The sequence below is a fragment of the Danio aesculapii genome, chromosome 18 (genome assembly GCF_903798145.1).
Source record: "Danio aesculapii chromosome 18, fDanAes4.1, whole genome shotgun sequence".
In the NCBI taxonomy this organism is placed as follows: domain Eukaryota; kingdom Metazoa; phylum Chordata; class Actinopteri; order Cypriniformes; family Danionidae; genus Danio; species Danio aesculapii.
Genome location: NC_079452.1, coordinates 42,464,095 through 42,489,930, shown reverse-complemented (window position 1 = coordinate 42,489,930; position 25,836 = coordinate 42,464,095). Strand labels below are relative to the sequence as shown.

Below are 25,836 nucleotides of genomic sequence, written 5' to 3'. Positions count from 1 at the left end.
TTTACCAACTTATTATTCTTAATTGGTTCTAAATATTCCGAGTTTCTTCAACTGAACACAAAAGCCATTTGAAGAATGCTGAAAACCTCAAATCACTAACTTCCAATGTAGGAAAAACAAATACTAAGGAAGTTAATGGTAACCGTTGACCAGTTTTCTTCAAAATAGCTTTTTTTGTGTTTAATGTAGAAACTCAAAGTTTTGAAACAAGGTGAATGCGAGTTAATGCCCAAATTTATATTTTTACTTGAAATATCCCTTTATTATCACTAACAATGCTAACGTTTATTTCATATTAATGCTATGCTACCATACAATGTAGCAAAGCATGTAGTTTAAAGTGATATTTAGAATTAACATGTTGCTACCATGTAAAATAAGATTACTATCAAGCAAGTTACATCCTATTGAGATTTTAAAGAACAAGCTGTGACTTGTTAGCATGGTTTACCATGATCCTAACACTAAATATAAGCTGGTTTCCAGGCTCAACTGGATATATTTGAAATTCTTTTCAAGATAAATATTTGAAAGTTTTGATACCAACATAAAAATTAAAGCAAGGTTTCTGCAGGTTTCACCAAGTCAAATTTAAGACCATTAAGAATTAAATTTGAGACATATATATATATATAGGGTTGAAAGCTAAGGATTTTTTAATGGCCCAGCAGAAATTTAAAAATGTACTTGCCCCATCAAGAAACAAACTCTTAATTAGTAATGTTTTGGTCACATATTTTAAATAATGTGTCAAATCACGCAGACCCTAGTTGTACAAATGATTTTTTTTTCCAACTTAAATTGCTATAGGGCAGTTTTTTATGTAAAGAATTTTAAGGCTGTGTATGTGTATTTATTTGACTTTTTTTTTATATTAAGCCTCCCTTGGACAGGTGTTGAGCAAGTCTGCTAAAACACAAACAAATGCATTTGGTTTGTCCAGTGTAATTGTGATGTCCACGTCAAATAAACAATAAATAAAATAATATTAGTTATAAAGTTTTGACTTAAATTTTATTGAGTTGTATTGTTAATTATTGGATGCGTGTTGGATCGATTGGGGTGCTTTACATAAACAAAAGAAAATGAAGACCCATTTAAAATGATTAAAGACCTACAAGACAATATTTCAATGAATTTAAGGCCTTTAATATTGTATTTGAAATTTAAGACATTTTAAGACTTAAGACCCTGCGGATACCCTGTAAAGTGTTAACCACTGATATATGATTCTTTCAAGAACCAATCGTCTTGGATCTTTTCAATGCTAAACTGATGAAATAGATGACAGAGTGGTTTCTGATCATTCCAAATTGATAAACCAAGAGTTAATTGGAGATCCAATTATATAATAACATGTGATGCGACTAAAATTATGATAAAATTATGATAAAATAAATGCATTACACTACAGTACTAAGTAAATGAAACATTCAGGCTATAAACGAGATTATACCTTGCTAAGAAGTTCTTTGAAACCAGTTGAGTGAAAGTATCAGTTCACTGAAAAGAACTGATTCACGGAAAGGAGTTAAAAAGAAAAAGTTACTGGAAACACTGACGACTGTAATACTATTAAACATTCAGTAGTGCTGACATTACCTATAGACACAATTGCCATCTTCAGAACTTTACAAGCTGCTTTTTATGTGAATTAGACCTTTAACTGTTCATTCCAGGTTATTTGGAGTATAGATAAGCATTATGCTGTGACTAACTTTTTCCAGCTTATGAAATACATGAGAACGCTAGACTAGGGAAAACAAAGGAGTAGTTAACCTCAAGTCTTTCTTGGAAATGTAATAAAACCACCACCATAAATGTGTATTATTAATCAACAGATTTTTATTTACAGAAAGAACAGAAATATGTGTATGGACTTTTGTCATCACATTTTTAAAAAGCAGAATTTGTTTTATTTTTTCTTCCTCTTTCTATGGAAAGCAGGAATTTACAGACTTGACGTTTTAACCAAAGACCAATCGTGGAAATTGAGACAAAGCCTTTATTGATCTTTTACAATGTTTCCGCAAACATTCCCATCCCCTCAATCCCTTTACTAAAAATCTCACTATCCATCATTCGTCTTCAACCCCCCGCCCCAGCTACCTTGGTGCTTTGAAATAAATGCTTAAGGGAAGAAACAGACAAATGAATCTAAATGCACTGGACTGTGATGGACACGAGAAAAAAGAAAAGAAAAGAAAAAAAGCACGCAATGATGGAGTTTCAAGAGTGCAATTAGTACAGCGATGGCAAGATAGATAAAAACAAAACACTAAAACTGGATACGATGACAGAATTGTTATACTTAAAGAAATATTACGCAACATCTCCCTTCTCTCTAGCTCTACTTTGCCCATCCATAGTTCAAAACATAAATCAAGTTCTAGGTTAGGGTTTACATTTTTGTAACTGTTACCGTGATGCTGGGAAGACAACCCAGTTGAACCATTTCCCAGGTGAAACTACTGTTTGCGTGTGGTTTAAATGTTGGATTTCCTTTCCATTTTAGTGAGCTCTCTGCTAGGTTTTCTATGAGGGTAAGTCTGATGTCTGACAGAAAGGGTGCTCTAAGCAGGGGTTAAGTCTGCAGCTCCTCAATAGTAAAGAGCAATGAGAAGAAAAAGGTTAAAAGAAAGATAAAAAAAAGTTCCCCCAACCCTCCCCCCAGAAAATAACTATGGGACAGACAAATGACGGTCAGTTTTAATGCACGCTTAATAGCAGAAGTCAGCGGCTCCCTCCCCAACCACAGTAAAAGAAAGCCGTATGAGTAGATCATCCGCCCATGCATCTGAACAGCAGTGAATCAGGACAAAGACGCTTGTTTTTTGTTGTACTAATGTGCATTTAAATCACAAATTGTCTGAAGTTTTCTTTTTACTTTTGTGTTAATATATTCTTTACAGTTTATCGTATTTTGTTTGCTTGTTTCCTAAGACTGTGTCCTTTACATGAAAATGAATAGGTCTTGGCAGAACATGGAGTTGTGTTCACTCTTGACTTTCTTTTTTTCCTCTCTCTCTTTTCATTCCCCCCATTTCTAGACTTCAATATTGTTCCCGGCATAAAGCCTGGTCCATGTTCGGGCTGAAAAAGACAAACAAATGCAAAGTTAATATGCATTTTAATATTTTAATCACACATTTAAATCCCTGCAGAGATCATCTACTTTTTTTTGCACATCATCATGGCAGTGTAAAAAGCTATTAGGAGTAGCAAAACAGTGCACTTCTATGGTATCTACATGAGATGAGGACAATTGTTTGTCAGTTAAATGTAGAACAAACAGACAAAAACATATAGCAATAACTACACTCTCAGAACTAAAGGTCAAAACATGTCACTGGCATGGTACTTTTTCAAAAAACACACTTCTGCACCTTACAGGGCCACATATGTACATTAAAGGTGCATATTATTACCTAAAAAGTACAAATGTGTAGTATCTTATGGCCCATTTCCACTGAGTGGTACAGTATGCTTTTATGGCCGTTTCCACTGTCAAAAGGTACCTAAAAGCGAACCGTACCATTCCACTTTTTGGGTACCCTTTTAAAAGGGTACCTAGCACAACAAAAGGGTACCAAAAGGCAGAGCTAGCTGAATGCTATTGGTTTACAGACATGCGTCACCAGCGCATACATATGCAGGAGAATGAAAACAAAGGAACCACCATTTTCAAATACAAGGCAGAGACATTACATCATAGTAATATATATATACATATAATAATGAGCCATGGTCGACCCGAGCTTAAACAAACCTAGTCGTCATCTTGATGAACAGCCACAATGCCAAGAAGCTACCATGTGCCCCGTATTTGTTTACAAGGCCATCTAAAAGACTTGGCAGTTACACTTTCTTGAGAGAGAGAGAAAGCTTGCCTGCACATCTATCTTTGAAATAACAAAGTTCTTAAGCTCATATTAATAACGTGCATGTGATTACTGAAGCGCTTCTGATGACCGATCCTTTCAGAAACTGACAAAAGTGTGAGTGAAGCACAAAAAAAACAAAGCAGCCCGAAAAAAACAAAGGAGCAAATGATTTTTTCAGCAACTTAAAAGATGAACAAACTGCCATTTTTAGCTATTACCATCACCTTTTGTATCATTATGAACTCGGAATGACGGAATTACTGTCTAACAAGAGGTTACATGTCCTAGTGAAGATTAAAGATACAGATGAGAGGTTACTGTGGGCTATATCTTGTGTGTTGTTTTTGAAGTCAAATAAAGACTAAATCTATGCCGTGTGTAGTTTTTTCTGTAATTGGTAACATATCGGAGACTGTAAGGGGCTGTATGTGTTCATATATGTTGCATTTATTTATTTATTTAATATAATTGCAGACGTTACAGTAGGCTATATTATTCATTGATCTGCAGTTATAATCAAGTCATGTACATATAAAGGTTAGTAAAGAACATTTAGTAATGAACACACACAAGTATTTATGTGTATAAAGCATCTGTTTTGTGAGAAGAGCTTCTCGTATGATATTTGAATGACTCGTACAGCTTTACTGTAGACATTTTCTTGAGCGAGAATGACGTCAACTGAAACATTCGTACCCCATGCCCACTATTGGTACCCTTTTGGCAGTGGAAACGCAAGCCTGATAAAAGGTCACCCGTACAGACCCGTACTGTACCACTCACTAGGAAACGGGCCAAAAGTGCATCCTAAAGATACATAAGTGCACTCTAAATGTAAAAAAAAATTTACTTTTAAAAAGTACCAATGTGCAGGTTTAAGGTCCAAAAGTGTACTTTTTGAAAAGGTACCACTACAGTGACAGTTTTTATACCTTTATTTATGATAGTGTATTAGAGATCCACCACTATATCTGATAATTATATTTATTTGCACATTTCTGATCAAAATAAAAACATCGGCATATCAAATATAGCAAAAAAAGCAAATATAACAAACCAACTTCATTAGTTTGTATAATGTCTAATGCGATCCAACATTTTCTTGATGCAAATAAATACTAGTCAAAACTAAAAGAAATCTGTACAAAATAGTTATTTTACTGTTACAATTACAAGAACTTGATTATGCAGCAAAAAAATTACAAGTATATTTTAATGGGTGTTTTCTTTAGCTAATTTAACACATTATCAAAAAAGGTCATCCATTTTAACAACATGAGTTAAATTAAGCAAGAAAGATATATCAGTATAAAAATCTACAATAGTGTCCAAAAAAAAATCCTATTGGTGCATCCCTAATATCCATCCTTTGCTTGGATTGTTATGTTTGTTAAAAAGGCAGTAGAGAGGGCATTATATTAATGTATAAACTATACCCAAAATCAAATCATTTACTCATCCTCATATCATTTTACTATTGTTATCATGTGAAAGTCGAAAGGAATAACATTTTCAAAGTCTTGTCCATTTACAACAATTAAACCAATTTACTTTCATTATATATGCCAAAAACAAAGAGAAAAAAAAACACTAAACACTATGTTATGAAAGCAAAAAAATAACCTCTGTATGGTTTTTTTTAATTATCTTTTTTATAAGACACAATTACACAACAACAGTTCAATATACAAGAGGTTAATGACAAATGAGTTTTAAATGAGAGACATTTAATAACACAATAGTAATTTATTCCGATTTCATCAGTAAAAATATTTCCAAGCAGAGTATTTGTGCATCCCAGAGCAACACTGCATGGTTCATTCATGAATAATCTGTGTTTGAACTAATCTTTTAAGTCAATGATTCAAAGATCCGTTTATAAAGATTGTAGTTGCTATATTTCTAAATAAACTGTTCTGAACAAATTTATTTGAATGAACGATTCAGTAAATAACTCACAAAGACACCACCTGCTGCCGGGTTTAGTGTCCATGGTAAAGATATGGTACATAGCATATAATGATAAAGATAAATTCAATCAATTAAGAAATGTATATATATTGACCCCATTTAAAGGGCTATTTGTTTTCAACATTTTAAAGTACATACTCCGAAATGCACAAATGCATAAGTGACCTCATATTTGAACTTCATTGCAATTTGATTAAAATGGAGAATTATAAAATTATTTATTCATTCATTTTTCTTTGGGTTAGTCCACAGGTGTCAAACTCAGTTTCTGGAGGGCCGCAGCTCTGCACAGTTTTGATCCAACCCTAATTAAACACACCTGATCAAACTAAGCCCCATGGCTTGTTAGAAACCTACAGGTAAGTGTGTTGAAGCAGGGATGGAACTAAACTGTGCAGGTTTGTGGCCCTCAAGAAACTGAGTTTGACACCCCTGGCTTAGTGGCTTAATTATCAGGGCTCACCACTGTGGAATGAACCGCCAACCATTCCGGCATATGTTTTACGCAGCAGACGCCCTTCCAGCCACACCCCAGTACTGAGAAACACCCACATACTCGTGGGGGAAACCGGAGCTAAAAATTATTATTAATAAAATATGAAACTTTACAAAAAGCGTGTATTTTTGAGCTCATAAATTATGCAAATGTATTCAGGAGTTCACACTTCGATATTGCTTGATAATAATAACAGGTTTGGCATGCTGTCCTGGGGGAGAACCATGAGCTAGAGGTCTGCATTCCTGCGGCTGTACCGCATGACCCGATCAAATTTCTTTCGGTGCGGGTATAAATTTTTGAATAAACCGCGGGAGCGGTCGGTAACTGGTATATTTTTGGACAGGAGCAGGCGGTCTAACAATATCGCTCCTGACTCCTGAGCGAGCGTGCGTATGTATGTGTGTGAATGAGACAGCGTGATGCTGCATTTAGCTTGTTTGTTGCTGTCCGTGTGTGTGTGCGCGCATGTCAATGACAATGAGACAGAGCTTTGTGCTATGTATGTGTATGTGTGTGTGTGAATGAGAGAGCGTGATGTTGCTGTCGGTGTGTGTCACTTGCTTGGCTTACTTGGTGCTGTGTGTGTGTGTTTATACAGACAGCGTGTTATAGGCTGTCTGGACTCTGTATAGCTGGGTGGTTTTCGGTTTTGTCCCCCCATTAGCGGGAACGGGCGCGGGGAGTATAAAACAGAGCGGGTCGGGCAGTGGGACAACGAATGCCAAACATAAGCGGGAGTGGTCGGGTTCAGACTAAAACCTGGCAGGTGCGGGCGGGACCAGGATTCAAAATTTAGTCCCGCGCAGATCTCTCCCCTGAGCTCTGAGATAATTGAGCCCAGAACTCCAGCCTGGTCAATGAGCAAGTAAGGGGGTATGAGATCAGGTGGTTCTCGAGAGCTCCCCCTGGTAAATAAGGGAAAATGGGAAAGATTGAGGGGGTTCCTTCGAAAAATGAAGATAAGGGAGTAGAAAAAGCTGCGGTCACACTAGAGTTTGAGCTTGCGAAATCCTGTCATTCGGTGCTGCGAAAAGGGGTGAGATTATACAAGATGATTAGACATTAAAGAAGCGAGCGATTCATCCATATTTAAAATTTCTGTCCAGGTACTTCATGTTTTGATCCTTGATTAGTCTCACGCAGTCAAGTGATGCGATTTCGCAGGTCAGAGTTCACCAAGCTTGAACTTGTGATGCACGAACTTGTGTTTCCGGTCTGACGCATTTGCGTGCATATGAATGATGTCTATGGGGAGAAAAGTGCAGTGTGACCTCAGCTTTAGACAGGCTACTTATAGTGAGTTTGGATTAATCTGATTGACTTCCTAATTTTTGCAGATGGGAGACCAGCCACAATCAATCATATCACTAGCTCCTCTCAAAATTAGTTTGCTTAACTCCACTTAGCTTAAACTATTTATTTTGTGACACTATGAAATAAACTATATAGCATATGAAATCATATTGCACAGCCCTAACCCAAAGGTAGAATGACATGAGGGTGATCAAATCAAATATATATTAGTTATTCATTTTTAAAAGACAGGCACTGGCCTTTTAAATGCATCTGAGGAGCACTCACCTGTCTCTATGGCTTGAGCTTCATTAGTCTTCCACTGCTCTGCGACGTCATTTGCTAGAGGATCGTCTGGGTTGGGAGCGCTTAGTAATGCCTGGATTGATAGCAGGACTGTGCGGATCTGCAGGGCTGGAGACCACTTATCTGTGTGACATCATCATGTGAAGGAGAGAAAGATAAACAACAGAAAGAGCATTAGGAACTGCTAGTTTCCATACATGACCTATACTATCGTACTATCGACCAGACCAGCGAGATCATTCTCTGAGCGGTCAAAAGTGCAATGCAAGATCCTAAATCCTCTACCAGAGATTAAATGGAAAAATCTTTTTATAGTGTATGCATGTCAGCTAAGGGAGCAATATTATTTAATAGTATAACTTTTTTAAAATAGCTTTTATGACTTGATATAGCTTTGTAATATATAAAACTACCATTCTTCTCTGAAGAAATAATGAGTCTTTTGCAGAAATTATTGCATTTCTTTTTTAATCATATATCACTCTAAGGACAAGACCCATTTTTTTCCATTTAATTGTACTTTTCATTTCTTCCTCCCAAGAGTTGGAGAAAATATTGCGGGGAATTATTAAATATTATCCAAAAGATTTCATATGCTCATAGGTGGTTTAAAGACCAGACTTTCATTCCAAAGACTCAAAATATGAACGTTTTGAAAAGTGATGAATGGAAGATATAATGAATGAGGGTACTTTTGAAGGTAAATATTGTGAAAATGTGTGAAATAATGTTCCTTAACCACGTACAGCAACAAATGTTAATGTAAAAATTAAACAAACTTAATCGGGTTTATTAAAATACATAAAATGTGTAATGTAATGTGTAATGTGTGTATTTATATAGCGCATTTGTGTATGGCCATACACCCAAAGCGCTTCACAATCATGAGGGGGGAAAAAAAGAATATAATAAAAAAATATCAAGTGATCATTCCTAAATTACATTATATTTTAAATGACAAAGTCTAGTGCACAGGTGTCAAACCCAGTTCCTGGAGGGCCACAGCTTTACACAGTTTAGCATTAACCCCAATTAAACATACCTGATCAATTCTGTCGTACTGCGCTACGAATAGGGGCGGGATAAAAACAACGTTGATGAAGCGAGCGATTGCTCCATATTTCAAATTCCTGTAGAGGTGTCACATTTTGATCTTCTACTGGTCTCATGCAATCACGTGATGCGATTTTGCAGGTCAGAGTTTACCAAGCGTGAACTTTCAAATGCAACGAAATGCAAAACTTATCACACGAGCTTGCATTTCTGGTCTAGTCGCACACGTATGAATGGAAGTCTATGGTGCGAAAAGTGCAGTGTGACCGTGGCTTAGTGTGTTGAAGCAGGGATGGAACTAAACTGTGCAGAGCTGCAGTACTCCAAGAACTGGATTGGACACCTTTGTGGTTTAAGTATTCTTAAATAGTCTTTAAATTTGTCATTAATGAATTGTTCTTAATATGAATAATGTGATTTTTTTATATTAAAACTATTGTTACACAGATTACCCACATATTTTAATTTGGGTCTTCTGTAAACTGGGTGGAAAGAGTGTGATAGTCATTTTTTGCATAACACAGAAAGCCTCATGACAAAAATCACATCAATTCAGTGCCACATGATCTCAATAATGATGTCTCAATAATGTTTGTGTTCCATTATAACTGAATCAAAGACCACAATGAAATCACCACAAAGAAGTTTTAGTTCGTCCCTTACCTTTCAAAATATCTAGACATATTCTTCCCAGCTTGTCTACATTGGGGTGATATATTTTGGTCATGAAGCGTACTTTCGGAGCTGCCATGGGATATTCTTCAGGAAGAAAGAGTTCAAGTTTAAAAGTTCCTCCCTCAAAGGGAGAGTCTTGAGGTCCGGCGATGACCACATGGAAGTAGCGAGCGTTGCCCTCATCTGGCTCTGCCTTTATACCTGGCACCGGCTCTGCCAACAAACGCTGTGTTTCCTATACACACATGGAAAAAATAAGCAATTATGCTGGAACATGAAGCATCTCTACTCGCATAGCATGTTAGCAATTAGCCAAAGCACCAGCAGCTAGCTGGTGGAGTACATAGAAGTAAACAAACCAGCAAAAAGAGTCAACATGTAACACCCAGAGCGACAACAGATTTGGGTTTATGATAAATTGTAAAAACCAAAGCAATTATGCTGGAACATGAAGCATCTGTACACACAGCATGCTAGTTAGCATTTAGCCAAAGCACCAGCAGCTAGCTGGTAAAGTACAAAGTAAACAAACCAGCAAAAAGAGCCAGCATATAATGCTCAGACTGACAGGACTTCTGGGTTTATGATAAACTGCATCACCTTACTCTAAAAACATAATCAATGGTCATGCGCAAAACTGCCCAAATGAACTGACAGCTCATAATTTTGTGTTTTAGCCATTCATTTACAAGACAACAGTGCTTTGAGTGCCAGCAAATGCAATGTTTTGGAAACAGGTTTCTGATGACGTCTTTAATAACTAGAAGGTCTTTGATGACTATCCTGGTTTTGTCTCCATGATGCAAACCATAATTTGTGAAAGCAGTGGCATCATGCTCATACAGATTGCACATTCAGTCTAATGGGTTGCATGATTACTTTACAACCAAAATAAAAAGGTTTATGATTTTAAGGCCCATTCCCAATCCTACCCCTTAGGCCTTGGGTGTCCCAATTCTCTTTAGCTTGAAGGTGTAGGGCTAAGGAGAAGGGCTAGATAATCCCTCGAAAGGAAGATTTTTCAGGACCACACTCGAAACAAAGGGGAAAGAAAATTTCCCAGAATACACCAGCTACAACAGCAGCATAGCTGTATCCGAAAGCCAAGAGATGCACAAATTAGTATTTTTTTTGTCCTTATTACGAATTTTTACAACAAAAAAAGCATATGTTTTAATATATTCATAACAACGTGTGTTTTACCGTCATGCTTAAAAATTTTTTTTTTTAAACGCTAAAATAAAAAACGCTAAATTTCGTTATTTGTAATCCCTAATAATAACTTCTGTATAGCAGTCCCACAACATACTTTCACATCTGACACTCGAATCCCCTGTCAGAAAAGTCTAGTGGCTGGGAAGGAGCTTTTTGCAGTGTCTGGTATAACGCTATCGTTAATGTTGCTGTCTTGCGTTTACACTGAAGAATATGGCCAGGGTGAAAATGCACAGTACAGTTTTGAGCTTTCGAGCACATTATATCGTAATGATAACAGAATATCTACCTCAATATCTTAAATTACACTGATTTTAAAAAACACAAGTCAATAAAATAAACCCTTTTTTTGACTTAAAACAAAATTATTGACAGTGAACAAGTCAAGAGGCTTAATTTTACAGTGTTGTCATGACAACACAGTAACGCTATTGTAAGCCGCAGGAACAAGTATACTACTTGCAAATGTACTGTTGGTATGTTATTTAAGCTGCTTTTATGTTGAGCATGTGTGGTTGCATGCATAAATAAGTATTTGGGCCAAAGGGGCGGAATATTGAGTTATTTTGAACTTGGTCATTGCATGTGCACAAGCAAGTCGGCGGTGAACTCCTCTGCTCTTGCGTTTTGTTCAAAGCAGCAACAAACCCCCTTGTGGGCACAAGCCATTAAAACAAATGGGTTTTATAATGCATCGCTTTCCCTGAAGCCACTTCATACACCACATATAGTGACTAAACCTGGAGGGAGAGTGAAACCAGCACGCTGAACACTTTTCCTATTCATTTTTTTTGCCTAAATTTAGCTACCATTGTTAAAGCTACAATATTTATTAGGGCTGTGCAATTAATCGAAAATGCGATTTCGATTTTGGCTTCTAACGATTATGAAAAAACATTAATCGAGATAAGCGATTATTGCATCACATACCGCCCCCTTTCCAATTGTACACATCTGTTGCTCTGCAAGGCTCAGTTCCACGTGAAATGTGCTGTAATGTAATGTTTGCATCACAGGATGCGCAACATTCATGTTTTTTAAAAGTGCGAAAGAGCGCCTGCTATGTGTGTGTGTGTGTGCGATTAGCCTCGGAGACGAGCAGAGCACACAAAGCTAACGCCATCTTAATGCGAGCGCTTTAATGGTCAAATACATGCACATTTGTGTCAGAGCGCTGTGTTTAGTGATTATTCATATTAACCCTCATTTGTGTAATAAACAAACAAGTTGAGAATCAAAAGACATGTGAAAGAGAAACCATATCAGAGCCGCACTATTCTTAAAGTGACAGCGCGCAATAATCTGCTGCCGCAGATAAAATCTGCTGTTTTTATTATGAATCAAACAACAAATTGAGAAAATCCCTCACTGCTCTTGACTGAAGGACTGCTGTAGCTAAAGTTTTTTTCCCTTACAGTGAAGATGCTTAAAGCACAGTTTGTTTCATATTTTTATTCTATTGTATTTATTTCCCTTTCCTTATTTACAGGGAGGAAAATAACTGTGCATATACAGTTAAAGTCAGAATTATTAGCCCCCCGTTTCACCCAATTTCTGTTTAATGGAAAGATTTTTTTTTTCCAACATATTTTAAAACATAACCGTCTTAACACATTTCTAATAACTGATTCTTTTATCTTTGCCATGATGACAGTACATAATATTTTACTAGATATTTCACAAGATACTAGTATTCAGCTTAAAGTGACATTCAAAGACTTCATTAGTGTAATTCGGCAGTATAACAGTAGTTTCTTCTGCAGACAATCAAAAATATAAATTGCTTAAGGGGGCTAATAACATTGAGCTATTTCAAAATATTTAAACCTGCTTTTATTCCACCCGAAATAAAACAAATAAGCCTTTCTCCAGAAGAAAAAATACTATTGGAAATACTGTGAACTGTGAAAAACAATTCCTGTTAAACATCATTTGGGAAATATTTATATAAAAAAAAAATAATTCACAGGAGGGTGAAGAATTTTGACTTCAACTGATAATTGCTTTGAATAATCGTGATTACAATTATGAAAAAAATAATCGCGATTATGATTTTTCCCATAATCAAGCAGCCCTAATATTTGTTTACAGACAAAACAGTAAAGTTAACCTTCAGTGGAACCGAGGATGACCTTACATCACCACAAACATTGCTGGTTGTTCACTATAAATGTTGAGTAAATTTCTTTGCATGACATCAGAAAAAAGGAGCATCTTATGATTTGAATATCAAGCACAGTTTGATTGCTTTTATTACATTCTAAATGTTATGCTGTCCTGTATCTTGCACCACTTAACACTCAGTATGACATTAGATCTCAAAGGTGCACATTACTCATAAATAACCAGAGTGTTTCATCTTAAACCAAGACTCTGAGGGTTAAACTGACTGCCAATACAGTCCAATCCAGACAGACAGACACACTGTGTCCAACTCAGACAGGGCTGAACCTTAAAGCCCTTTGGAAACACACACCCATCTGACTAATGAGAATCTGATATCACCTGAGGAATGCTTGAGTCTGGAGAACTGCTGTACGATGCTGAAAAACGACATCTAAAAAAACTGTCTGCTTGGTATTTGAGCAAGAACTCGTGCCGAAAACAGGATATTACGATCTCAGTGTCACAAACCCATCTCCAAAAGCTACCATGCCTCTTCCGTAACCTTGTTCAAGGGATGGGGATTGTTTGGCCATATAATGATGATAAGATGATAAAACATTCTAACATTGGATATTTTTTATAATCCTAAGAGTGATTGGCAAAGGCAAAAATAAAAAAAAACAAAATAATAATGAACACTTCTACTGTAAAATATTTTTTATTTTGTTCTGTTAATAAGTTCATTTAGACGGAGCAGGGCTTGGGAATTTGGCCTAAAATCAAAATCTCCATTAATTGAACATTTTAACTCAATTACAATTAAATTAACGATTTTATTTTTTGCCTTCATAGTTCACTAATAAGTTTTGTACAGTAAATATGCTCACATACTACATAATAATATGAAGGATTACATATAATTGAAGGAAACACACTATGATTAATTGAACATCAAAGCTGAAAAACTGAAATTAAAACACACATTGCCTAAAACGTGGCTATCCGCACCACCCACACTTGTCACCTCTACCAAGCGACCAATCACAAAGCTTGTGTTACGTGTCATTGTGATGTATAGTTACATTGTTTTAAGTGAGCGGGCATGCGAAGGCTGCGCTGGGCTGTACGCATGTGCTTGGCAGAAGTATACTATCAGAATAATATATTAAGTATAAATAATAACAAAATAAGTATAAAAAAGCCTTAACAGAGTGGAGTCATGTGACTGCACAAAAAAATGCATCTGGAAAAATGTAATCTTTTAAACATTCTGAATGTCAATTTCGATTAATCGCCCAGCCCTAGGTCAGTGTCCCGTGATCTTTCAAAAATGTGCATAATATGCTGATTTGATGCTCAAAAATCATTTATTATTTTCAAAAATATACAGTCTTTGAATTTTTGAAGGTTCACCATGACATGACATAATTTTTGCTAATATTTTTTACTAACTTATTAGGCATTACTGCTGAATAAACATAATTTTTTTAAATATAGAACCACAAACTCTGAACAGTGATATAAGACTATACTTTAAGCATAATGTACATTAATTCTTGCAAAATAATGCCTGAGAGGGTGATAAGACCCCAGTGTTAATGCTATGTGGTCCTGAATCACACTTGTATATTATCACAACTATTACATTACTATTTGAATATACAAAAAGAAAGAATACAGAGACATACGCTTCCCTCCAAAAACTGTACATCATCTACAGACTTTCACCTGGGTAAAACTTGTATGACTTTCATATCAATGAACAGAAGATGATGAGAAATAACAACAAAAAATGTGGTTACTAACATTCTTCAAAATATCTTTTATGATCCACAGAAATAAGAAGCTCATTCAAGTTTGGAACAATGAGACGAGAGGTTTTTTTTTTAACTGAAATATCCCACCAATAACATTTACATTAGACACAAAAGCCTTTGCCATTTTTTTCTAGTTAACTTATACAAATACATTGACCTCAGTATGAAATTCCTCACGTTTCTAAAAACTCACAGACAAAACCATGCAGAGCAAACACAGACAAGAGAGGGGCTCATGTCATGGTCTCATGCATGAGGAAAAGGCCATCGAAGATGCGTTCCCAGCCCTCCTACTCGCATCGATTAATTTCACAACCAACCTATTCACACGAAAACCCACTGAAACAGCAGTCTGATGAAATGTATATTTCGGAAATTAATCAAACGGTTTCCTCCCTCTTGCCTGAGAATTTTATGCAGCTTATGTAGAAGTGAGTGAAGCAAACATGTAATTTAAACCTGAAATGTGCAGAAACATATTGAGAGTTTTGATTTTATCAGAAAAGATGATTGCCATTTCAACAGCCATTAATCTTTTTACTGAGAGGTTAAAAAATTAAATAAATATGTTGTCATTTATCAATGTTGCATTCATATTTCAGTCAAAATTTGTTTCTAAGTAGACTAAGCGAAGTTTAGACGACTACAATATACAAATGCAGTTTTGCTTTAATTGAAACGAACATGCAAAGTCTGAATACATGTTATGTTGTAATGAAAACTCTACCACTATGTGTGCTTCCTTGCGTTGTTCCAAAATATTTGATATTTATCGGTTGATCAGAAAGGGAGACTAAAAGGCTAAATGCTGACAGCGTCAGTCATGTGCACAGCATTTGTCACAGCATTGTGAAAGTGTATGAAGATTGTTACTTTCATTCTTTCTAATGTTTCCTTAAACGTCTCAGACTGACATTTAAACTTTAGTATTTTGTTTGTATTAGCATAAGGGATATTTTCATTGAAATGCTAAGCACCTTTGTGAATATTAGCTGTAATTGTACTGCAAATAAAAACAACATGATTTTTGTTAACCTACAATAGTTTAACCATGGTGTTTGTATAAAAAATATAGTTAAACAAGTGATTAAAATATGACACAAAAACATCGTTATTAACTTAGAGCTTTTCAAAACCATGGTAAATCTAATGTGTAAATTGTATATTTAATTCGGCGTTGCAGATAATTAATCTCTCATTGGGAATAAACAACATCTCTCATTAAGGTTGAGCGTTTTTTAATTAACGTCTAGATAACTTGATCGTCTATTTTATTTGACATTTCTTCAGTCTTGGGCCTGCAGCCATTAGCTTATTTAGCGCCGCAACTGCTTCCCTAGCCTACAGGAAGCGAGCTAGCCGAATTATTTTGCTCATAATCGCGTCCTAAATGGTCTAATAATCATCGTGCACTCGGGAGAATAGATAAATTACCCCATATGTGTGAAACCAAATTGTGCGATTGTTTAAACTAGATAATTTGTCCAAGTTTGTCAGCATAGCTACCCGTCTGGAGGGGTTAGCTCGCGAGCTGCCAAACAGCTCGAGCTCCAGCAATGAATGACCGCGAGCGCACCGCTCCATGTACACTTCCAATGCAGGAACGATTGTCACTGTTCTATCATTTTGATTAGATGTCCAAATGATTAATGAATAAGACAGAGGCCCACCGCCACATTTCACAGGGGTGGATGTATTTTTAACCCACCCATATTCGGGATACGGTGAATGTACCGAAACGGAAGTGGCTAACAAACGGAGTGCCAAACGCTAAGCCAGCTGTCGCTTCTCTTTGGCGGATCTTTTCATATATAGAAGAGGATTTGGTAGTATTATGGTTAAAAACGACAGACTGAAAAGGTGCAGTGTGTCTCACTTCACGGTTACCTTAATGATCCTGCGGGGCAACCCTGCCATCTTGTCTTGAATGCGGATTTTAGCTTTGACTCTCGGTGCCTCTTACTTCGTTTGCATTGACGGCGGAGACGCAGTGCACAGACACACGCCTTCCGGCGCGGTGCGTCCAGACGCACGCGGAAACGTGCGCTTTTCACGATGATGAAGATGATATGGAAGTTGTAGTTTTGTTTAGACGGAAAGCTCTCTATTTTTTTATACCGACATGAATCTAGATAGCCCGTTATAATGAAGTTTTTTGATGAATTCCTTACACGTTTTAACGTAGCAGTTACTCAAATAATTTTCAGTTTTTAATGGTTCAGTCCTTGAGGTAACCGGTTTAACTACATTCCTATAATAACAAGTTAAACTGGCGTCTCTATCATTTTCTTTTCAGCTTAGCCCCTTTAATAATCAGGAGTCGCCACAGTTGAATGAACCGCCAACTTATCCAGCACATGTTTTATGCAGCATATACCCTTCCAGCAGCAACACAGCACTGGGGAAAAACGGGCGTCTCCTACTGTAAAAAGTTAAATCTCTGGAATAATAAAATAGCAAGTCGTACTCTTATCCAAAGTGTATTTATATAGTGACTTTTGCCTTCTTGTTTAATCTGATTAAAACCCTTCATTGAATGAAATAACTATTTGCTGGAGAAAAAATTTGGTTATTACCACTGAAAACATGAAAGAACACATTCACAGATTTTACAATATTTTGCAGATCATTATTCATAATAAAAAATAAAAAGGGGAAAATGCATTTTGTATTTGCCAGCACATCAGACTCATTATCAGTTCTCTGGATTTGACATTATTATGAGTTAATAAAAATATTTTAATAATTTTTAAAAGACTATTGATAAAGTATCCTCAAAAGTTTTATTCCTATATTAGTTTAACTGCCTGCTCGACCGAATGGTTGACCATATTTTGACTGGCTATATTTTATTGATAGGAGTATCTAACTTAACTAAACCTAATTGAGTTTCATCTTTAGGAAGCATTAACGCTTTTGCACTTAAAGATGATGCTGAAATGTTTTTCAATGTTTTATATTGTTTGAATGACTGTTTTAAATAATAATTTACACTACACAGCATTGTTGGCTTACAAAAAAAAATCAAACAAACAATCCTGTTGCACTGCTACACTTGATTTTGGTGTTATTGTAAATAAAACAACAACAACAACAACAACAAAACATGTGCATACCGTGCTAAATGAAAAGCTGAAATATTTTATGGTATATTTAAAAAAAATTAAGATGATTTAGTATTCAAAACTGTTTTATTTTTATTATGTTTTTAAATAAATTGGTCTTACACATCATATTTTAAGATTTTCCATATATGTATTAATTCTGCTACTTTTACCTTAAATTAAGATATCTACCATTTGGTAGAGGCTGATATGTTAGAAATTATGGGATGTGTTGAAAAAAATTGTGTGTGTTAACTAGCGAAACTAGGAGTTAAGATGTTAAATTTTCAAAACACACATAGGAGGGAGAGGGAGAGAGATTTTCAGTTGGAGTTATTGAGTTAATCACCATTCTGTACCCTCAACCTAAAGCTATCCCTAAACATAAACCTCAGAAAAAATTCTGCACTTTTACTTATGCCGCTATAAAATTGTTTTGTTGTGATTAATTCCTGATGCTTTTACAACCCTAAATCAGAAAACAGTGGGGCACAGCATGAAATACTCAAATTAAATTGCAAAAGGATGATAAAGTACATAAGGTAAAACTTTAGAATAATATCACAGCATGAGTAAATGTTGGTAATATTAGGAATATTATGAGTAATATTAATTTTAGCAGTAAAATTAGTAAATGTTTGATTTAAATGGATTAAAATCAACAGTGAGATATAATTACATTTATTTCAGTTTCTATGTTTATATAACTGAATTATATTAGTTAGTAACTCCATTTTGTATAACGTTTATGACTTGTAATTAGATTACAACTACAAATATTAATATATAATTAGACATTAAGAAATTAAGATCACCTAAGATAAAAGCTTTTGTTCTCACTTTGAGTTTAGTTTAATTAATTAATGTTAACTATTGAAGCCTTCATTCACAGTATTACATACAATAACCCTTTAAATAGTTCGTTTAATTAATTAATGAATTACTTTGCCTTAGTTAATTTTAAATCAATATTTTTAGTATGTCATATAGGCCAGATTAGCATGCAGAAATACTAACCAATTAAATCTTCAAACATTTGCTGCTGTGATGAGCACTTACTGCACAATGGCAATCTTAAAATGCTCTCTAAAAGTTTAAATAATAAATGATTTTTCACATTACTTTTGAAGTACGCATGATATCGATTTGTATGGTTCGGGATCTGTAGAGCTGCGCATCGTTGGATTTGCTCTTCAGTGTTTGGACTCTCAGTGGTGATTTTAAACCACACTGAACTGAGCTAAACTGAACTGAACTTAAACACTACAAACTGAACTACACTGTTCCTATTTACTATGACCTTTTATGTGAAGCTGCTTTGACACAATCTACATTGTATAAGCGCTATACAAATAAAGGTGAATTGAATTGAATTGAATTTGGATGGTCATTATCAGGCTCTATTGAATTATTGAATTTCTGCATATCCAGTTCAATTCAATTCAATTAATATTTATTACTATAGCACTTTTACAATGTAGATTGTTTTCAGAGTTAAATTTCAGTTTAGTTTAGTTCAGTGTGGTTTCATTTTCACTGCTGAAAGTCCACTGAAGAGCAAATCCATTGATGCGCAGCTCCACAAGTCTCAAAACCAAGCAAGCCAGTGGCGACAAATGTCTGTTTACATTTTTATTAAAACTTTGTTTAGAGTGTTTATTTTGCTGTTTTAATTGTGTTGACATTTAGATGTCCTCATAGCGTAGGGAGCACGGAAACCCATATACACACCAAAATATGGAGATGGATCCTCAAAATGTACTGTAGGTGCAAACCAGTCCAAACAGACACACTTAAATAAGTGACAGTAAGCCTAGTTAGCATAAGCCTTTAAATGTCAATGTAAGCTGAATACTATCTTGAAAATATCTAGTAAAATATTATATACTGTCATCATGGCAAGGATAAAAGAAATCAGCTATTAGAAATGAGTTATTCAAACTATTATGTTTAGAAATGTGTTGAAAAAAATCTTCGTTCCTTTAAACAGAAATTGGGAGAAAAATATAAAGGCGGGCTAATAATTAAACTTCCTTGCGACTACCTTCCTTCGACTTCAACTGTGTATTGTGTACATATAGTGCTCAGCATAAATGAGCACACGCTCTTTTGAAAAGGAACATTTTTTCTCCATCTCCCAGTGAATAAAGCCAATATATTTTGGTGCATTTAAACTGTATATCACACACACACCACAGTTTGATGTTAGTCATTCAGTAGCATGTATTAATTATACATTGTGACAATAGTTTAATAGTAAATGAAAAGCTATTCCTTTACTCATTTTAAACAGTTTTACACAAAAAAGGTGTATTCATGAATTTATGAAGCGCCTCCTATTTTTCCTCTTCCTCTCAGTCTCTCCCTCTCTCTCTCTTTCTCTCTCTAATACCTCTTTTATTTGAACATGAGGGGCACTGCAGTATAGTTTTAGACCTCTTCACAGTCGTGTACCAACCGAGTCATTCAAAGGCTTACAGGACACAAAGAAGCAGGTCATCAGAGATATGAAGTTTCTGCAAACACTTAGACCAGGTATGAAAACTTACATATTCCTAAATATAATATTACTGTTGTTGATTTTGGTTCATCCTCAAATATTTTTGGACAATTTACTTTTTGTTTCACTTAATCAATAGTTAATTCTATAAAGTTGTAGTTTATTATAGACACTTCTATTAATAGCTAAGTGTAGCTAAATCACTATTTATATTTTAGTTACTGTCTAGATTAAAACTTTTATACTGTAAAAAAATCAAGCAGTTTCAACTAATTAGTATTAAGTAGGTAATTTGTTCCACAAATGGTTTATATTCATTTTCAATGTTTCTCTTTTTAAAATATTATATGAATTGTCATTTTTTAATTTTTTAATTTATTGGTTTAGTCTGAATATTGCTTGGATTTGAAGTCTTTTTTATTGTATTTATTGTCATATGTCATTTATTGTATTCATTTTTAAATATTATTAACAGTTTTTTTATTTGTGCAGAGAGATATTTATTTATTTTTTAAACAAACCCAAGAAATAATATTACGTCAACTTTATAAACTGTATACAATTGCATTTATTTACACGCCACTGTTTATTCAGAAGTAAGAATCATTTTAATTGATATTTCAACAAATACATTCTAAAAGTCCCAAAACAAAAACATTATATATATATATATATATATATATATATATATATATATATATATATATATATATATATATATATATATATATATATATATATATAAAATAATGATTTTAATAAAATTAATAAAATTATATAATGATTTTAATAAAATTGATTAATAAACCATATGAAGACCCTAACCATATGAATAGGAATGTATTGAAATAATGTAAAGTTCTAATTTGTATAGTTTTACATGCAAATCTATATTCTCATCACACGATGATAATACTGTAGTTACATTATTTTTTGTTTAAATCCTTCATGTCAATGTGAGTCGTTTTCACAGTAAGTCATAAATAAGAGCAACCAGTGACCCTGTATTCACTAACTGACCCTTAATGTACCTTATTATGGTCTTCATCTGTTAACTGACCGGTTCTCCACTTGACCATGAAGTCTCCCATGGTTCTGCACCCGTGACATGTTTCAATCCTCCCTCCCAAAAATGCCTTTGTTCCAGCACACAGGAGCAGATGAACCAGTGTCTAATCTATTGCCTTTACCCGGTGCACACCGTGAACAGACAATGGCAGCTGAATTAGAGGGACTTCTGCTTCCACTGAGCACTTGATATGAACGACAGAATCCATTCTGACAGCACTAAACCTGACTTCCTAGCACGGTTATATGGCATTTTAACCACTTCATTACACATTTCCATATGCCAGAAGTGCAGGACTTTGAAGTTGGGGTTTGAGTGATTGAAAGCGAGAAATACCTAGGATTAGATGAAAATGTTTGTTTAAACTCTTGTATTTCTTACATTGTGGGTCTCACTGTGATCCTCAACAGGCAAAACAGACTGAGAACATGAAAGATCTGCTTCATTTTTTACACAGGCCCGTAGCAAGGGGGGTACGGGTGGTTTGTAAGACCTACCCCCCACTGACAAAGGTCCTGAATTTGCCATTGGTCAAGAATTTAAGCCACTATTTTCTAATTTTCTAATTTGTCCTATTTTGACTGCTAAGCCATCATAAATTGTGCAAATAACCTATCTAAGGTTTTAAGACCACACAGAATATGATGTAAGAGGTCGTCTTTCGCTATTGACCTACTGTTGTTAAATAGGAAAAAAAAAAACATTTTACAAGTGGCCAGCTTTTATTCTAAATCTTAAACTTTATTCATCAGAGAAAAAATTGACAAATAAAAATGTCTGAAACACCAAAAGCGGCCCCTATTAAAGTTAATTCAATTAGGCTGTCGTTGTTATCCATAAATGTTCACATTTTTCAAGAGAGGCTAGAAAAAATTGTGAAAGTCTACATTATTATTATCATGTTTCAATTGTTTTTTATTTAAACGGCAAAATTCTGACTGACGAAAGCTGACAACTGGACAGTTTGTTATTTGCCTAACAAATGACAAAAGGCTACATTTTTTCTAATGATATATCATGTAATAACTTTGTATTTTAAATATAAGTTGTTGTTGTTTTTCATATTTCTTTATTATAAATCTTTAGGTAATATTTTTGGTACATAAAACATTGACCATCCGACAAGCTAATCCAGCTAAAACTAATGCTTAAAATGTGACTAAATGGAATATTTAAACCTCATAATTAAATAGAAAATAATAACTGCAAAAAAGTCCACTTTTTGAGAAAGATGAGGAAAAATCTCTTTCACCAGGCTGGCTACGGACCTGTTACAGCTCTGTTATAATCAATCTGTGCTCATTTATTAGTAAAAAATATTTTGCTTAATATTTCTGTGGAAATATTTCTCTTTTAAAAATGATTTGTAGAAAACAAAGTTCATAACAGCATTTTATTCAAAACAAACTATCCTTGTATTTAATATATGGATATAAAATTACTTTTGTAAATTTAATTTGATAGAGACACCCAAATGCATAAAATTGTGCCTTCATTTTTTAAGATCAATCAAACTTTGCAGGTCATTTTAACACTGACTAACACATTCTTACATTGACTTACAACAATACACACAAATTTAGTTGACACATTATTCATTCATTCGTTTTCTTTTCGCTTCGTTCCTTTATTAATCTGGGGTCGCCACAGTGGAATGAACCGCCAACTTATCCAGCATATGTTTTACGCAGTAGATGCCCTTCCAGCTGCAACCCATCACTGGGAAACACCCATACACTTTCATTCACACACATACACTTCGGATAATTTAGCTTACCCAATTCACCAATAGCGCATGTCTTTAAACTGTGGGGGAAACCGGAGCACCCAGAGGAAACACACGGCAACAAATTCTAATGACAAAATTACACTTTTGTGAATAATTAGTATTTTTAATAACTATTATTGAAGTTTCAGCAATGCCAAGAAGTGACAATGGTTGATGACAATAATGTATTTTTTTTTACTGCAGCTGGTTTGACATCATGCAGACCAAGCAGACATATTTCCCATCTGCTATGCTTGGTGGTCTATCTGGGTTGTGTGACGTCGCTCAACATTCCCCCGATGACGCCAAACCTGCGCTCAGCCTTCTCTGCCACCCGCAGCAGCAGTGTTCTGGGTGCCAGTCAGCGAGCTGTGACCTTTGACCGCCTCTTGCTTAACATTGGCGAAGACTTCAACCCTGACACGGGCACCTTCCGATGCCGCTTGCCTGGTGCCTACTACTTCTCCTTCACTGTAGGAAAGTTCCCAAAGAAGATACTGTCAGTCATGCTAGTGAAGAATGGGCTGGAGGTGCAGGCCATGGCATATGATGGATACCGAAACCACGGACGGAAGATGCAAAGCCAGAACATAATGATCAGCCTGAAGCCCATGGATACAGTCTATCTTCTTCTGCAGGAAAATAAAGATTATGCTATATACAGTAACGTTGGACCGTACATCACATTCAGTGGTTATCTTGTCTACCCGGACTCCACATCTTCTGTAGGATATCTCAATAACCACCTGTCTCCTCCAGATCTCCATCTTCCAGGCTGTCCTCCTCTTACTGATGCCCAGTATGATTGGAGAAGACGAAGAAGGATCGGTGACGAACCACGTTCTGCATTTTCAGTTGCAAGAACCACATCAGTATTGGGAGAAAGCAAAGGCCGACGTGAAAGAGAAGCTCTAAAGTTTGATGTTGAGTATGTTAACATAGGTGGACATTTCAACAAAACGTCTGGACATTTCACCTGCTATTTCCCTGGTGCTTATTACTTTGCGTTCACTGTTGGGAAACACCCTCGACGGGCGGTTTCGGTGAAGCTCATGACAGGCAGAGGCGAGGTTCGGGCGATGGTGTTTGATGAGGATTTGTCGAGACGGAGAGAAATGCAGAGTCAGAGTCTGATGTTGTCACTGAAAAGAGGAGACAGCGTTTGGCTGTACAGTCAGCAGGACGACGGATTTGCCGTTTACAGCAATCAAGGACGATACACAACCTTCTCAGGGTTTCTGGTCTATCCTGATTTCGAATATATGGACATGGACAGAACTTTCCCCTGAGAACCACTGAGAAGTCAGCCACAGTACTGAATAATTCATAGGCATAGCTGTAACCTTTTGTTTTTGTACTAAATCTATTTCTTCAGTCTTTGTCACATGGTGCTAATACACATGATGTAAATACTGTATAATATAAAAGAAAATAACTTTCATTAATGACTTTAACAAACACTATCATGCTATATGGATATCCTTAGCAGATCAGGCTGAATGTGCTCATATTTGACTGTAAATTAACTACTGATTTTAATTATTAATGAAAGATTTTATGATTGTTTACCAAGTTGTATTAGTGTGACTGATTTTAGTGTACCATCATGTATACCGAGTTTCACAAGTAGTTAACGTATATTATAAAATGCCCTAGGTCTTTCATTTCCTTGTTATAATTATTATGTTTTGCAGTAAACTTATTTAAATAAAGCTGAACTTAATTTCTGTTGTTGTGTGTTGTCTGCTTGTGCCAATATATCGTAGGATCAACAGTGGTCAAGTGTCTTTGTATAATTATTAACTCCAAAAAATAAAAATTAAATATATCATTTATAGGGTGACACGGCGACTGAGTGGTTTGCACTGTCGCCTCACAGCAAGAAGGTCACTGGTTCGAGCCCTGGCTGGGTCCGTTGGCATTTCTATGTTAAGTTTGCATGTTCTCCCCATGTTGGCGTGGGTTTCCTCCGTGTGCTCGGTTTCCCCCACAGTCCAACACTCAAAAAAAAAAAAAAAGATTGGTGGCGCATTAGGTAGTGCTTTCGCCTCACAGCAAGAAGGTCGCTGGTTTGAGCCTCAGCTGGGTCAGTTGGCGTTTCTGTGTGGAGTTTACATGTTCTCCCTGCGTTTGCGTGGGTTTCCTCCAGGTGAATTGGGTAGGCTAAATTGTCCATAGTGTATGTATGTGTGTGAATGAGTGTGTATGGGTTTCCCAGTGATGGGTTGCAGCTGTAAGGGCATCCGCTGCGTAAAACATAGGCTGGATATGTTGGTGGTTAATTCTGCTGTGGCGACCCCAGATTAGTGAAGGGACTAAGCCGAAAAAGAAAATGAATGGATGAATGAAACTATTTAAAATAAGCTGAAACAACACTATTCTTGAGATTTCATTGGGACAACGTTTTTATGTTCAATCCACATAAATTTGTTAAAAGTGTTAAGTTAACTTAATCTGTGTTGGGACAAAATGAATGAATTGTGTGGAACCCTGTATTTTTTTCCAGTGAAAGGCATGCGCTATAGGTGAATTGACTGTGTTTGTGTGTTTCCCATTACTGGGTTGCAGCTGGAAGG

General features: G+C 35.6%; 2 protein-coding genes across 2 annotated transcripts; one reads left to right on the top strand and one right to left on the bottom strand.

Moving 5' to 3' along the window:
- Nucleotides 1-1,825: 1,825 nt before the first annotated feature.
- Nucleotides 1,826-16,831, bottom strand: ube2na (ubiquitin-conjugating enzyme E2Na). The gene is made up of 4 exons (XM_056478265.1): nt 16,707-16,831; nt 9,670-9,916; nt 7,936-8,076; nt 1,826-3,093 (listed from the first exon to the last, which is right to left on the bottom strand). Exons 1-4 carry the CDS (start codon nt 16,734-16,736, stop codon nt 3,047-3,049), a joined length of 465 nt encoding a protein of 154 aa, XP_056334240.1. The 5' UTR covers nt 16,737-16,831; the 3' UTR covers nt 1,826-3,046.
- A 3,599-nt stretch (nt 16,832-20,430) lies between these two features.
- On the top strand, nt 20,431-24,549 carry c1qtnf13 (C1q and TNF related 13). Its single transcript, XM_056478954.1, has 2 exons — nt 20,431-20,458; nt 23,465-24,549. Exons 1-2 carry the CDS (start codon nt 20,431-20,433, stop codon nt 24,547-24,549), a joined length of 1,113 nt encoding a protein of 370 aa, XP_056334929.1.
- The last annotated feature ends 1,287 nt before the right edge of the window (nt 24,550-25,836 follow it).